This window comes from Thunnus thynnus, chromosome 7 (genome assembly GCF_963924715.1).
Source record: "Thunnus thynnus chromosome 7, fThuThy2.1, whole genome shotgun sequence".
In the NCBI taxonomy this organism is placed as follows: Eukaryota; Metazoa; Chordata; class Actinopteri; order Scombriformes; family Scombridae; genus Thunnus; species Thunnus thynnus.
In genome coordinates, this window is record NC_089523.1 from 21510611 (window position 1) to 21527791 (window position 17181).

The 17181-nt window shown below is 39.8% G+C and overlaps 1 protein-coding gene across 3 annotated transcripts; it reads right to left on the minus strand.

The window, feature by feature from the left end:
* Window positions 1–461: 461 nt before the first annotated feature.
* LOC137186197 (succinate receptor 1-like) lies at window positions 462–16623 on the minus strand. Of its 3 annotated transcripts, none has more exons than XM_067594922.1 (3): window positions 12568–16623; window positions 2260–2341; window positions 462–2006 (listed from the first exon to the last, which is right to left on the minus strand). In XM_067594922.1, exons 2-3 carry the CDS (start codon window positions 2260–2262, stop codon window positions 1056–1058), a joined length of 954 nt encoding a protein of 317 aa, XP_067451023.1. In that variant the 5' UTR covers window positions 2263–2341; window positions 12568–16623; the 3' UTR covers window positions 462–1055. The 3 variants fall into 3 exon arrangements, with proteins under 3 accessions (XP_067451023.1, XP_067451022.1, XP_067451021.1); XM_067594921.1 differs by lacking the exon at window positions 12568–16623 and adding an exon at window positions 4166–6385; XM_067594920.1 differs by lacking the exon at window positions 12568–16623 and having other exon boundaries at window positions 2260–2717.
* Between the last annotated feature and the right edge of the window lie 558 nt (window positions 16624–17181).

The following is a 17181-nucleotide window of genomic DNA, read 5'->3' on the forward strand; positions in this document are numbered from 1 at the left end:
CTTTCAGTATGTGTAAAAGATAACAAATATGCTCATCATGCAGTTTTTTCAATATTTGAGTTGTAGAAAATCCAATTCCAAACCATGCTGTTAGATGAGATATGGAGTGTCGAAGAAGTTAAAAGTAGCAGTTCTCAAAAATACTCAGGAAATCAGCCAAGTTTCACATTACACAGGGGAAAATCTGAGAGCAAAAATCATAAATATTATTCAAATATAGTTCAAATTAGGTGGGCTTTACTTCTGTTCTTACAGTAATTCCACATCATTATGACTGGTTAGTCATAGTTAGTTCAAAAGATATACATATACAGTACCAGTCAAAAGTTTGGACACACCTTTTACTTCACTTGAATGAAAAAGTGTGTCCAAACTTTTGACTGGTACTGTACTTTCTCACAAACCCTTTACCTTCCCATAATAATATATCTAGCACTCTTATTAGTTGAGTTACAGTTATATTTTATTATATTACAAAGCGGTTATCCAAAATTGACTTTAATGCACAAACATCCCAAAAATAGAAGTACATTGGCAAAACATGCACCTCCAGTTTCATGTGAAAACAAATATAAATAATTATGCTTTCTCAACAAATACAGATGCAAACACAAACAGCAACCCATCAGCACATTCATTATATGCATGCTTACAGAGCATTAATATAAAAATAGCAACAAACTCTGGCCTTCAAATGTATTAAGTTATTAACTGTGTCATAACTGTGCCCCAGCTCCACTTTATGAATATCCCGACATGTTTTCATGACTTACTATCTTGTAATATGTGTGGATACAGTCACTATAACACCATAATAGGCATGACAAACATAGTCTGCTAAGACCAAAGATATGCAATGATAATAATAGTAGACTGAATTGTTTAATTGTAAATCATTAATATAATATCATCAGACAGACACAATAGAAATAAAGAAAAACATAACTTTAACAAAACACAGTATGTAAAGATAGAGCTGACTCACATGTGTGGATGTACTATTTCCACACATGTTGTATTTCTGTACATACAGAAGGATTTTGTGTTGAGTTTTCTCAGGCTGATTCTCTACGCTGCTCTATGTTTCTGACAAACTTTCTGAGATTAGTGATCAGGAGTTCTCTGAACTTGTCACCCATGAAGAAGTAGAAGACAGGGTTGATGACACTGTGCAAGAAGGCCAACGGTCGGGTCAAGATATACAAGCCCTCTATGTACATATTTGTACACAGACGCTGCTCTTTCCCAGTCTGCCGAGATGCAATTCTGACATTTCTCATCACATGGTATGGAGTGTAGAGAACCAGAAACATTACTGCTGCTGATGTAACAACCCTTAGAGGCCTCTTGAACGAAGTTGTCCTGCGCTGTAGAGTGTTGTCCTGGGCACGGAGCAAATGTGCAATCTGGTAGGAGAAAACACAAAGTCCAAGCAGTGGGAGAATGTAACCAGTCAAGGTTAGCCCTAGGCTGTAACCTAATATATCGACATCCCCTTCTAGGCTAGCAAAATCTTTGCATAGACTATAGTTTTCAATCTGCAGGTCCTGGAACATCAGTACTATCATTGGAGTCACTTCCACGTTGACAGCTAGCCAGCTCAGCCCGGTCACGATCCGCGCTGATTTTGGCCTTAGCAGGAAGTGGTTCCGTGCTGGATATTTTATGAGCAGGTAGCGGTCCATGCTAAGCCAGACCATGAAGAGTATGGAAGAGTAGAGATTGACATGGAGAACATAGCGGTTGATAATGCAGGCAAAGGGACTGGTTTCAAAATGTTTATTCGCATAGAGGTAGGAGAGGCGTGGCAGCGTGCAGATGAAAATAAGGTCGGACACTGCCAGGTTGAAGAGATAAATATTGCAGCTTTGCCACTCCGTCAAGCAAAATATGTATCCAAGTACAACCAAAAGGTTGCCAAGGAAACCAATGCAGAACTCTATACCATAAAATGGTGACAGGTAGTACATCTCCAGCACATCATCTATCATTGTACAGTTGATCACCTGGAGAGTGGAGAGGGGAGGAGAAGAAAAGAAAAGAGGAGAAGAGAAGGAATAGGAAGAAAGGAAAGTAAGGGGTAAAGAAGGAGAAAATAAATAAATGGATGAGTAATAATAGAAACAAAATCTTATGACCTGTAACTGTGAACTTTAAGGAAAATTCTTCAATAACGTAAATAGTAGAAACTTATTTTAGGTTCAACGCTAACCACTTTCAGCACATTATAAATATTGTGTGTTTTAGGATAAGACTTACCATGCTGTAGTAGTAGTAGTTGCTGGTGGTGTGAATACTGTAGGGAGTGTGACCATTGGCAGGTGCAGCCACTATCTGTACACTGGAAACAGTAAACATTGAGCTCTGAGGGTACTGGTGACTCTAATATGACAAGGTTGGAAAATACAACCACAATAACAATTTCACCATTCATTTGCATTTACAATATGCAAAGATGATTTAAACCAAACAAGACCTCAAAATAGATTTAATAAGTTACTTGGTATCTGTACACCTATTTAATGTTTCGTTACCTGGCCCACCTGTCCAGGAGTACAGCTACTACTGTTTGTGACTGCTGTAACCCTAGATATTATGTTTATACAAATCCCCTGAATACTTGTTGTCTAGAAAAAAAACCCATAAAAGAAGAAAATGCAAAAAATACAAAACTTCAAAAACTCTAAAAAATGTTTATGTTTTCATCTAATGTGAAATTTTCATACGGCAAACTGTAGTCTATTGACTTCTCTACTCCCTGACCAAAACCTGGCACGGGGATCAGGCTATGCTAGATCAGGGCTCTATTAGATGAGTATATGGTGGTAACTATTGGTGAAACCCCATCATTCAGTTACACTACTTCTTTACACTCGCTGCTCAGAGACGGCTCATTATGGGCCCACATCAGGCCCTTTCAGTGTTTATGGTTAGAGAGCGGTATTTGGATTTATCCGGGGCAACCTTGTCAAGAAAGATTTACTGTGTTGTAATGGGGCATAGCCAGACAACATTTAGCCACCTTAGAAACCATCACAGTACTGGAGGCTGTCCCACCACTTTATCTGGGTCAGGAAGTTGTCGCTGAATAACTTATGTTCCTATCTGTCTGCACTAATGTTGTGAACCGCTCAAAGCAAAAGCTTGAAGTGCTCGAATTGTTGACTGTTTCTCTTTCAAGGTCTGTGAATGCATGAATCCTCCACTAGTCCTCTGAAAATAAGGTGTTTGTTTTTCTTTGCTGAAGTTTTTAGTTGTAAAAACAAAAAAACATTCAATCATCCATTCAGATTTTGGATACTTATCATTATTTACATAATATTGTATTGTGAGATTATTAGGAAAACTTAATAATAGTATGGACATATACACGATTTTTGTTCCATTGTGATAATTTTTGAGGGCAAAACCAAAACTATTGTGCACTAAGCAGTAAATAAATTTGTATACAGCTAATGAGAGATACTCTGAAAAACTGAATTTAAGTTGGATATTGCTGGGTGCTTGTATACACAGCTGACTGCAGCATGCACAGTATTGTTTGATCTACAGTGGAGTGCTTTACATAAGTCAACAAATTGAGCAGCACTTGATCATTTAGCATCTAAAAGAGCAGTGTCAGTAAATAGATTTACATAGTTATAATCAAATGCGCAGCAAAAATGGAGCAAGGTCTAAAAAAAGAAACGTGACTGTCAGAAAATGTTTACCATTCACACACTAACTACTTTTTTAAGAAAGTTTGACCTAAAAGATGCTTGTCTGAAATTATTTTGGTCATGTATAATACAACAAGTAAGTGGTATATATGCACCCCTTCTAAACTGTTGATAAACTCCATTTTAATAGTCATATTAAGTCAGTGGATAAAAGATAAATTCTATTGCTGTTTTCAACAAATTTAAGATTAAGTTTATGAGCTCTAGTGAAGTTCTTTTGGTTGATAGTTGATAGCTAAAATTGAAAGGTCTCAGTGCCTGGTCAGTGGAATAGGTAAGAGAAAATGGTTCAGATTTAGTCAAACAAATTTCAAACAAAGAGTTGACACATATGAATTGGTAATTCAGTGTGTTTATAGCGAATGAGGACTTCAACCACTACTACTCAACTAATCTCATGCAACTGCTACTCAATTGTCAACAGTGTGAGTGTATCTTGCCCAAACCTGATCCTTCTTGTTGGCTGGACTGGCGGCGGACGAGGACTATAACTGTGGTTGTCCGTGACTGACTGACTGACTGAGTGATGAAGTTACACCGTTGATCGGGTGGCCGAGTGCTGGAGTTTCCCCATTGGCCGTTGCTCTTTCAAAATGAATCGGCGTGAGATGATGGAAGTGGAGGACAGTAGCGTGACCCAGAGTGACTGTGTTTCCTGCTCCAATCTCTAACGCTCTCAGCTCCGGTGTTAAATGCAGTGAAGTCGGTTAAACTCCTGTTTAAACAGATGCATACCAGCGTCTCTACCGTCTCCTCCTCTACCGTCCAGTCTGATCGACACTCCGGCTGGAAGCGCTGTCAACAGCCGGCAAGAGCTGCTCCATGGTGTGTTTGGATTTTATAACTGAACTAAATACCAGAACATAAGTATTTCTCTGATGTTTTCACATTACAAACGATGAACAACAGCATTAAAACACAAGTCTTGCAGGAAAACATGCTAAAACTCATGTAGGCTGTTATATCAGTTTAGTGTGGGGCGACTGTTCTGCAGGTGCACTTAATTTGACTGTAACTGCGGTAACCAGGCGGAGATAAAGCCTCCTGAATTTCCACCCAAAATGCTGTCACAACTTTCATTTACAATTTCCACTGCAGCCTCCATGATCACCAACAGGTAAAGAGGCAGAAAAAAAGGCACAGAGAGAGTGCACAATTAAAGCACCCCAAATTAACATTACTCTGTCAAAACACTCAATGCAGAGTGAAACAGATGAGAGAGCAGGGAGAGTTAACAGATAATTAGAATAGTTATAATAAGAATTAAAATAAGTTCTCTTTCAAATCTAACATCCCAAGATATGAATGCAAAGTATTGTTCATGCAACTGCATTTATAACCTTGTTTTTGACTCAAACGTGGTTTAACCATATCATGTGATGCTACTTCAGTACACTTTACCAGCAAATATTACTGGACCACTATAGAAAAATTGAAGATGAAAATGTAATATCCAGGAATTCATATTATAGACATTACCACTGACTATCCCTGTAACAAATTGGCCACAATTTCACACATCGACCATACACGGTTTAGCCATATAATAGGTTTTGACCTAGTCTTGTCTTTGGACAACCAAAGTAGGCAGTAGGTAGTAGGCAATTGGCAATTCTAATCCTTTTAAATTTAACATCATTATGTTATATGGTGATGCTCCTGTTTTTAATTTTATAAGCTTCAATAATGTAAATGACAACTGTTCATTCACTTTGCTTTGGAACATATGCAGATAACAGAACAATACCACAGTGTTGACTTTTGAATTTTCAATCTATGGTGTCAAGAGCCTTTCCTGTGGTTGCGTAACACCCCCTGATCTTAATGATGTTGATTCTGATAGGAGGCCACAGTATATTTTGGCAACAAAGCTTACAATGTTGGTCAGCCTTTAGAAAGCACATGATCTACTGCTGAGAGACATGTGAGATGAAGTCAGGGTGATTTTTTTTTTTTTTTTACCTTTCCCTGCCGAGAAAATAAGCTAGGTATAATAGAATGTTCCTGTCCTTAAGAAACCCCGCCTGGGACTGACAGTGGTTTGTTTGGTTATATTACTTGGGCTGAAGAGTAATCTTTCAGCATCGCTGTGCTTTAGTGCTGTTGGGATTTATTCGAGCAGAGGCCAACAGTTGGGCAATGACATAAGTCTATTTTTGATATTGACTTGGACTAGCTTATGTTATAGTATCCTTGTGTTTATGTAATTCATATAATTTTTGTTTTTAAGTCATTAAATGGCCTTGCTCCAGATTAAACAAAACAAATGTTCATCCAATATCAACCGCTAAAAATTCTCAGACCATCAGGCAGCCTGCTCATGGCTCTGTCTTCTATCAGTTCCCAAGAGCAGGAGAGGTTACCTCTGATTTCTACACTTCTGACAGACGATATATCTTACCTTAAAAATGCCACAAGATTAATAAAAAAGAAGGCGTAAACCTGCGGTGCTTAACTTTTACATATAAATGAACACCTGTTACATTCAAGGCCTTGCCAGACGAGTTCATGCAATGTTGATTTAGCCTATCACAGCCAGATAATTCACAGTATACAGTCAATTTTTAAATCTTATGTCAGCAGGGCCGCTGCTAACCATTTGGAGGCCCTAAGCATAATTGGTCATGGGGGCCCTGAGTCGAGTCTGAGTCGAGTCCCAAGATGGGCTACAGGCGAACCGAAGCAAACTCCGAAGCGAACAGACGAGCACTTTGAAGGTTGTACCATTTCGAGGAGGGGGGGGGGCTCTTTTTATATATTAGATAAAAACATCTAATTAACTGAGTGATAGGGTACATACAATGAAAAAAACAACGGTGGGCCTGTCCATAACTAATTTATATATTTTTTCAATTTGTGTTAAAATGTAATAATGTGATAAATATCATGACATTTTTATCAACCTTAATTTTGGGGGCCCCTGCCTGGTACTTGAGGCCCCACGCACTCTGCGTATGCGGAGCGGCGGCACTGCATGTCGGGCAGGACGTTCCTGCTTTGGCTGTTTGTATGTGCTCCCAGAGACTTCCACCAGCTGAGCTGGCAAATTTCCAGTTAGCTCTCTGCTAACTTGAACAGGGATAAAATAATTTAATCGTGTGGCTTTTCAAGGCTTTGCAGATGTTATTGGACCTCATGGATCCAATTCTGATAGTGAGACGAGTCATTTTGTGGAAGTTGTGTGATGCTCAAAACAATTTGGTTTACATTCGCAACAGTAGAAACGGAGTAGGCTACGGCAGAGCCTATGACGTAAGCACACATCGACAAGTTTTTTGTAATTACTGTCACTGCCAGAGGGGGGAGACAAAAGTCCTGCACTCCAGCTTTAAAACATTTGTTTTTATTACAGAATTTGAATAAGTAATATACAGTTGCCTGCTTTTGATACAATGTTTTATTTTTTATTATTTGACACTCTCTAAGTACCTTTTTCTTTGCTTTCTGTCAATTATTTTGCACCATGTGCTATTTAAATAAAGTTTACCTGGCTCTGTCTTGTCTTGCCTTGTTCATAGCAGAGTTCAGCTCATTTTTCCTGTCTGGGAAGAAGTTGCCCCTGGTTGAATCACATTATCATATCAAAATATCTAATCGCATGTCAAATAATCCCTTAATATTTTTAAATATATTACCATGATAATGTTTTCAATCACCACTTTATATAGCATGAGAGTGCTCTCTGGTGGTTGACCACAGCAATTGAAGTATTAGAGTCTTCACAGAAGCAAGTGCTGCTAAAAGGCTAAAGTCATACACATGACCACATGACCGGTCCACATACAGTAGCCAGTTGTCATCATTTTATGTCCATCTTGTGTGCATGGAGTGAAGGCGACTCTCAGTCATGCCACACATTTTTAAAACTATAGGCTGCACTTTTTCCCTAGACCTCAATTTCTCAGGTAGGTTTGAAAAAATCAGAGTGACTGGCCTACAGTATGTGTTTGGCCTTTGTAAGTCAAAGTACTCAGGTCAAATAGGAGCTGTATGTACATTTTCAGCATTTGGCAGATGCTCTTTGATTAAATTGATCAAGAGTGACTTGCAGTAAAGCATTCAGGATTCGAACCCCTGGACTCCCAGTCACCAGAAATCGTTTTTTCTGTCTCTTCCTACAGTATGACCTTCAATACTTTTTAAGTCCTGCAGAAGGAGTCTGAGTACTGGCCAGCATCATCCCCTCCAACACCCACTGGCACCACACTTCTTTATAGATCTTTTTCAGACAAACCTGACATCAGCAGGTAGATTACATTAAAACTAAAGGACCAAAAAGTGTGAATGTGTGTACATGTGTGGGTTTGAGACTTACAAATTACCACTACAAAACAGTAGTCTGTACAGTAAACGACCGTCCAATTGTACTTTTTGGCTGAATTTGAGTGCAGTTACTGTAAAACACAGCAGTCTCCTGTTCACCATAAAAGGAGTCCATAAATGTGTGTTAAGATGTCATTGTTGTGTATGTGTGTCTGCTACAAGAAGCTAGAGGACAACATTTTTAAATTGCACTCCTCACACAATCTGAAGAGAACACTGAGATCAAATTAATGAGAATGCTATCTAAATCAAAAATAACATATTTATTCCAGCCGCATAGAGCCTTAACAGACATGTAATACAAATTTAATCCAGAAGAGGGCAGTATTAGCTAAAAGCTCAGACTTTGGGGTTGAGACTCCACAAGTGTCCTGCTTTATATTTGTAGAAATTACATTGATAGAGTTATGCACTTGTTAGAGGATTGTTACAGAATTTTTATTTTTATAAAGGTATATCAAATGAATTGAAATAACTAAGAAGTTATGAATGAACCAGATGAATTAATGAAAAACAATACAGGAGGGCAAGTCCTAAGTGTTGCCAATTAGATGGAAATTAAACTGGAAATAAAGACAGAGACAGAAGGAATAAAAGAGGAACAGATATCAGAGCTTGTGATGGACTGGTTAGTTTAACGGTGGAGCTTTGCCAATTAGTATGTCACAGTGCCCTCATTAAGTGTGATTCTGTGTGTGTGTGTGTGTGTTGGTGTCTCTGTGTGTGAAATGAAGAAATGAAAAGGTGATGAACTAAAGCTGTTACTTTCACTTGTGCTCATTCCTCCATCTCCCCCTGAGTTGGAGAATTTGTCCTGAATGTTCCCTGACACACACACACACACAAAGAAAGAGAGAAATAGATAGAACTTAATGACCTAAAAGCATCACCAAAAATCAATTTTGCAGAGAAAATACGAATATATAATTTGGCCTGGTGAACACATACATTTTTTTTCTAAGTAGATTTCCATATTAACGTGTTAGTGAGTGAGTGTGTGTTACATGCTGGCCCATTGTGGGCGAGTGCTCCCATTAGCCCCTGTAGATTTCACTGTCCCAGTTCTGGAAGGTGACACAGTTAAAGCTTTATCGCTACAACTCTGCACTAATTATCAGTGTGGTTCACATTTGACAGTGAGTTAATTGGATCAAAACCTGAGGTAGCGTGTGGCCTCAGGAGTGTTTTAGTGTGTATCACATGAGATGAAGGCGGAGACAGTGAGAGATTTGATTGGCAAATATCATCTTTTTACTGCATAATGTTAAGGTTGTTGAGTTACATCCAAAAGTGTGACCTGAAGTCCTCCAACTCTGATATTCTCTGCATATTTGAGTCATTTTTGTCTATTTAGAATTTTCCCTTCCCTGTGGTCTATCTTCTTTTTTCATCATTTCAACCCTCTCTCACACTCTTTTCAATCCTGTCTCCTTTCTTTTCTTCCAAACATCAAATCCCGATATGTTGTCATAGGTTTGAGAGGATGTTTCAACAATTCACCAAGTGTTTGTTTGAGCAGCGGTCAAACTGGCATGCCCAGACAGAGGTGAGATTGAGGACTTCATCTGCTCTGGTTGTTTGTGGGGGTCACAGCCAGTACCGGTTATGCAGACTGGTTTTGAAAAAATGGCTTTAAAATGTCCCAAACAGTCTTTGTTTTCATGTTTCAAGTGCCCGTGGTCATTCTGTCTCAGTGAAACATGATCATTCGTTGTAAAAATATACAGCGAGCTATTGCTTTTTTGGCCAATTTACAGTTTCCCTTCAGTGAGAGAACCAGTTAGACCCATGCTGTTTTATCTGTGTCAGAGGCACTGTTAAATTAAGCTCCCATTCCTCTTCCCCTTACTTCTGCAGAAGTAATTGTCAGAATTCAACATAAAGTAACATTTTTAGGATATTTCTTTCTTCAAAATTGCAGAGTCCATTTTGGAGATCTGATTCTTGATAGTAAATATAATTGAATAGCCAGGACCCCCCATCTTCAACTACTATCTTGACTCTTCTGGTTATTTTGGAACCTGCAAACCCATCAGTTTGAACCCCGTACCTCCAGCATATCTTTTTGTATTTTTTCTGTGGATCTATTTCATTTTCAGTCACGGTAGCTCCAGAGGCTTGTTTTACACACGCGGGTGGTGCATGCTGTGTCAGGCTTTCTCAGCGTTACTGATATGATTGCCTCTGCTGTCTACTGGGACGTATAAATTCAAAACCACCCTCAGGTCAGCTAACCGTCAGCTAATCTCTACTCTAGTCACTGGACACGTCGCAAAGCTAAGACTTCCTGGCCTCAGCAGGGGCTAATATCTAACTCTGCCATGTTTTCTCTTCAACCTCTGCTCTCAGGGTCAGTCAAGCACAACAAATGTCATGCCGTGGCTGTATCCACATGCTTTACATTTGAGTGTGAAACTCATACAAAATCTCTGCTTTAATGCTGGCCTGCTGTGTTTTCGTCCCAAAGCAGATTTTAAGATAATACTGGGTTAGCATAAGCATACTTTTCAATATAGTGAACCATCAGAAATGCAGTAAGCAGCTGCCTGCTTTTAATTTTCCTAAAATGGTAGCTTGAGTGAGCCTTTGTGAAAGTTTCACAAGCTATGAAACTTGTTTTCCGCATTAAACTGGCAGCTGTGTGACACACAGGGGTGCACTTCGAACAGCAACATCTGTGTGTGATTTGCCTGTTGCGTCCATGTCAGACTGAGTTCACGTGAATCGCTGTCATTCATTTCGGCAGGTTTTCTGTACAGTGGTTGTTTCCGAGCACACGCACGCATTTTCAAAGTCTTCTCTTGTTTAATTACTGGCATCACCAGGATTTACAGATCTGAACATTACCGCATCTCACAGAACATAATGGCCCTCCTGTTCTGTATTTCGACTTAGTGACATCATACCGTTGCTGTTGGGAAACCTGGGAGCTGTAAAACAGGTTATATTATGTAAAATACACATTGTAATGGTTTAGCAGGGTTTAATGGAGATAGTGAGTGTCTTCTAAGCCTTTAAAGAACTGTATATTGCTATAAACAGCAAGCAGGGAAGTATCCTTTATATCACAGATTTCCAAGTACCCTCGTAGCACATCAGCTTTCCTGTCACTCCTTTTCTGTGAAGCCTGAATTGGCAGCTCTGTCAGCTGACAGTTAAGTGTGGGCTGATGACAGAAAACTTGCCTTTGCAACACTGACATCAGCCGTTCTTTGCTCCCTTTCAGTTTCAACTCAATCCCTTCTCAGGGTTTTCCCCACCTCCCCATCATTGTAATTCTCTTGACTTGTCTACGTTTTACTCCCTCACTTCTCACTACAATGTAAGACACAGAAAACACAGCTAGGGAGGATTTTTGCATCAGTAACAGCATTTGGACCAATGGCTTGTCATATCTGCAGCTTCCTAATTGGTGTTGCTCAATTGGCGTCTCACAGCACCACGGAGGACGTCGCTGAAATCCGTCTCCACGCTAAAGAAAAGAGAGCGTGCAATAGGTGCTTGGAGGAAAACAATGCGCTGAGCAGTGACATAATGTGGATGGATTTTACTGTAAATTTGGCGAGATGAAAAGTAAAATTATGAAGTAAGATTTCACACAAAAGTAGAGTAAGATGAGTTGACAAGTATAATGTAAATAACCCCTGACTGCATGCTAAGATCTCTCTATATCAGGTCTCTGTGTCGCAGGTTGAGAATGATGAATTTTCTCTGTGTGGTCTTTGACTTCCCAGTTTGTGTGTGTTGGCACCAGAGGACAGGACTCACTCTGCCAGCCATTGTCGAAGTGGTCAACAGTTCTCCTAAATAACACACCCACAGGAATGTGTTTCAGTCTGCTTGGTTTTACAAAATATAAAGAGAGGAAATAAGGAAAGATCACGTTTGGAGGTGCTCACATGAACTGAACCACTAAGAATTTAAATGTTTGTTCTGTGGTTGAGAAGGGTCATCCTGTTTATTTTCTCATGTGGAGTGATGTCTAACATAAATAGTGTGAGATGTCAAATATGCTTCTGCTAAATGGTTCTGATGCGCTCCAGAATCTAACACAAGTGTCAATCTGGGCACTACTTGGGAGTCTAGGCCACAATCCAATGAAGTCCTGTTCCTATTGGTTTGGTGCTATTTAACCATTCACAAGTACTGCCATGCAGTTTGAGTTACTAGTACTCCTATGCTACCTCCTGCCTATCAGCTAGGTTGTAGTAGGTGACCGGGGTGAGCAAGAATCAATACCTTCTTCCAGAGTCTCTAATCGCCGGATAAGATAATAATAATAACACAATAACTTACTATAATCAGTTGAACCAGTATGTGTTTAAAGAGGTCTCTTCTCCTCCTAGAAACTTGTTAGCATCTCACAGAAAGCCCCAGCACCGTGGTAGGTATGTCCCTCATTCTAGGCTTTTCCCCTAGTGCAGTGGCTTCTGCCCTAACAGTTCTACCACTTGTCCCTCTCTTGGGGGGCACAGATTAGCAGTTCAAACATATTTGAGAATTATTAAAAAGCAAGAGGTCTTACCGAACGGGTAGTTGAGAGCCTTAGATGGATGAATTATCAGGACCAAAAAGATGAGAAGTTCCTGTCTATCAATAGATCAAAATGATCTACTTTGTTTTATTCAGCACATAAATCAAGCTACAAAATCTCCAAAAAGTAAAATCTAATAAGTTAGAGAAATCTTCACAAAAGAGTAGTTTAAGTTTAATATACTAAAAAATCTTCAACACAACAAGCAAACTATAATATATCAAAAGAATACAATCTAATGAGCTGAAAATCTACTCAAAAACTCAAGAAAAGCAAAAACTCACAACTCAAAAAACTGAGAAAAAACTGACTCAAAATCTCTCCTCAGAGTTACATCTCCTCTATTTAAGCTGCAGCTGAGGGAGGTCTTCACTATTTTTGTCCTATCAGAATCCTACAGGACACACATTTTAGATTCAAAATATTTCATTGGTTATGTGGAACATGCATATATTATCAATTCAAAACATTCATTGGTTATATGTATGCAGATGACACACACACAAAAAAAGAATAATAACAAAGGATAGTACCAAATAAGGTTAGTATGACAAAAAATGGAAGTGTGCTTGCACAAAACTTGTGACACAGCTAAGATCGCATTTCCTGAGAATCTATGCAGATGAGTATGTGTTAAGCAACAGCCATGACTGACTCTACTATTAACATTACACGTATGCTTGTATTAGAGTTTCAGTTCTCAGTCTATGAATCGGTTTTTCTTTCCCTTTCTGTCCTTTGCTGGGCAGAATACACTCTTGCCCCGTGTTGTCTCCCAACACTTAATAATGTATGCTTGTCTGTGTTTGTGCATGTGGTGGCCTTCACATCCATCCAAACACCTGATCCAGTGTTTTCATCCTCCTGAAGAAGATACTGTCCTCTTTTCCTTTTCTCTATCACTGGTCAGTTGCTCTGCCTTTTTCTCCCTTCACTCCTCCCCAGGTGGCGATTATGAGTGACACGATACTAATGTCTCAACTTCATGCTCTGATGCACACAGACAAGGGGAAAAAAATGTCAGGGAAACAGTCTCTCCCATCTCCCATTGTCCATTTCCACTCCTGCTCCCTCTCTCATCACCTCTCTCAGCAGGTAGATGGGTCAGAGGTCTCGCTCTGTGACATCACAGCTCTTTGCTTGTCTCATGGCAGCTCAGATTTCAGCTCCATGGATTAGATTAGGCTCATATTGGCTGGCTGACTCACTGTCCTTGAGTTATGTTGCGCTTTGAAGGAGAGTCTGCATGGCTATGTGGTCAAGGAGGGGTGGATCTAAATTGGATTTTTGCTCAGATGGAGATAAATCTAAAAATGAAACTCCATAGATTCCCTTCCCTCTCTGTGCTATAGTTTGCTTTGTAATTCTAAGCAATTCTAACCACTACCTCGTTGTTTTGTAAAGGTCTGACTTATGAAAATGTTGCCTATTTGTTCACCACTCTGGCTCAGACTGAAGTATCACAGCAACCACTGGATGGATTACCATGACATTTTGTAACATTCATGTTCTCCAGTGGATGAACCCTACTGACTTTACCACCATGAGGTTGACATATTTCTTTTTTCAATGAAGTGTCTTGACAACTACTGGACGGATTATCATGCAGTTTGGTAGAGATATCCATGGTGCCTAATGTCCTATTGACTTTGATGATCCCCTGATTTTTCATATAGCACCATTGGCAGATCTAATTTTTCGGTTATCCAGTGAAATCAACATCTACTTGACTGATAGCTAGAAAACTTGACTTTCATTAGCACTAACATGAGGTTGACATTTGTGATTTTGAGTGAAATTTCTCAAAATCTACTGGATGGATTGTTATGAAATTTGGTACAAACATTCATGCTCCCCTCTCCAGCTTTGGAGATTGTTTAATATTCCATATAGTGCCATCATCAGGGCAAAATTCATCCAATATTTTGTCCTGTGAAACTAATGACATTGCCATCAGCTTTAGCTGTACTATTTGTTTAGTACTAATTAGCAAATGTTAGCATGCTAACATGCTAAACAAAAATGGTGAACATAGTAAACATTATACCAGCTAAATATGAGCATGTTGTGACTTTGAGCATGTTAGTAAGCTGATGCACGCATTTAGCTCAGAGTCACAGAACTGCTAGCATGGAACTCGTGTCTTGTTTAAGAAGAGATTGTCTGTGTCGCTGGTACAATCAATACTATAATTCTTGAACTACTTACTCCTCCTGCTTTTTCTCCTTCACATGAAACAATTTCTGCCATCAAACTAGCTTTTTTTCTATCAACACCCTGATGCCACCATCCTGATTATATTACGCCTCCTTTCCGACTCCTGAATTAACTTGTGTGACCTCTGTTCCACATATACCCAGGTAGGGAATGACCTACATGTCCTGAGGCATGTTTCTATCTAAAACCTTAAACCTTAAAATGTCAACTGAAATTGATCATTATCAGCCTATGACACAAAGGTTGAGAAACTGACTCTCTATTTGACCCTTTTGTTTTATTTGTGTGTATGATGTGGTATTTTATTGGAATGTGTTTGGAAAGTGTCTTAATATCACAGTCTTATTATCCCTACCCTCGATGTGTTGCTGATAGGCAGCATGAAACAAATAGGTTGAATGCGATCTGTCTGCAGTGGAGATGGGAGTGCTAGAAATGGTGCAGTAGGACAGGAAGGGCTTTGATCCAATTCTAAAGAGAGCTTCCCAGATTTCATTAACCTGAGACTGCATTCTTACCCAGAGTGTAAAACTCTCCTCAATGGACAACTCGCCTGAGCTTTCTCTTTATGGATGCCATTCTTTTCTTTTTATTCCCATTCCCCCGTTTTCTTTCTGTTCTCCATTTTTTTCCACCCCTGCTTTGGCAGAGCTCCAACGCCTAAGCTTTTTCATTGGCCTGCTGACTCTACAAACAGCTTTACAACATTCCTGAGTAAGAATCATGCCTCCTCCTCACCTCTGTGTACATACTACACCTTGCCCCTCAAAATCTCTGAAACCCCTTACAAAGACCTCCCTGGAACAACCTCACCCTTGTGTTACTTCAATCTTGCTCTGTATTTAACTACAACTCCATGGACAGCAGTCTTACCTCCTGCTCTGGTTATATGTCTTTATCTGTTCTGTGTAAACACTGCATACACATGCTAGTGTGCACATGGTCAGCCGCATTCTGTGTTTATATGAGTGGGGATAGAGGCATGCTGGCGGTTTAAGCACTGTAAACATGTCTTAAACGGATGTCTGCCTCACAGTGTGGGTGATGTCATCTTGTGTGCGGCACGGGCCAAGTTCAACATTCTACACATGCAAGCAGCGGATAGGGTCGTCGCACACAGGAAAACATATGACCAAAAAAAGGCAATCCAGCATTGGCTGTGGCATCAGTAGTCTGGAGCAAACATCATTAAGCTAAGAACTGTGACTAGCAGAGCAAAGAATTGAGTTAGCTCAGACAGTCAGCTTTCATCTAGACTCATTAGGTTACAGCTCACTCTTAGGCCTGACACACAACTGCCTCTGTGTTTTTGTCTTCTTCCTCTCCCCTTCATTCCTTTGTAGCCTCCTCCTTCCCTCCCTATGTCTACATCATTTTCTCTCTCTCCCTCTCTCTCTCTTTCTCTCTCTCTCTCTCTCATATACACACACACAGAAAAAAAAAACAATATTGACTCTGCATAGTAGAATGATTACTTATAAGCTGATGCCGTGGCAGTCTGCAGCCTGTTTTCAAGTCAGTGACTCACTGTGAGGAATGGGTAATGGCTGAGAGATGGAGCTGGAGTCAAGAAGCAGAGTGGTTGGCAGGCTGGCTAACAGGGGCTGGGAGGAAGGAAGACAAGTCTGCTGCTGGTTGGCTTGGTGTTGCTCTGCCTTAGAAGGCTGTGTTTGGGAACAAGGTTTGTTTGCACTGCAGGGCTAATGGACTATTCAGAGACGACTACACATATACCGTTATGTTCTTGTCCTCTTTCTCTCTATGTCTGTTTATCTACTACTTATTGGGGCGACTGTGGCTCAGGAGGTAGAGCAGGTCAATTTTTGTGAGTGTGTGACCAGTAGAGACATTGTAAAGCGCTATATCGCTCCTGAAGAGCACGTTGGCACCTTGCATGGCAGCCTCTGCCATCAGCATATGTGTGTGTGAATGGGTGAATGTTGACTTGTGTTGTAGAGTGCTTTGATTGGTCGGTAGACTTGAAAAGTGCTATATAAATGCAGACCATTTACCATCTATCTGTCTGTCTCTAAGTCTGCCTGTCTGTCTGGTCCACTCAAGCACAGATGCATACTGTATGAAAAGGCACATGCATACAGAATAACACAAACACATGTACTTGCCTTGCTTTTGCATAAACAAACAACAAATGCTTGTCTGCTCTGTGTGTAAATGAATAATTCAGGAACAATGCAGCAAACTCCAAACACACCAGGATGTTGATGTGAATTTCAATCTGAAATAGTATGTTAACATTATTTCATGTTGCAAAACACATAAACATGCTTTGCATGTTCTTGAAAATGTTTTTTTTTTCATTATTTTTCATGTTTTCTTTCTGTCATGCATATTTACACATGAGGTAGCGCGCATTGATTGGCAGAAATA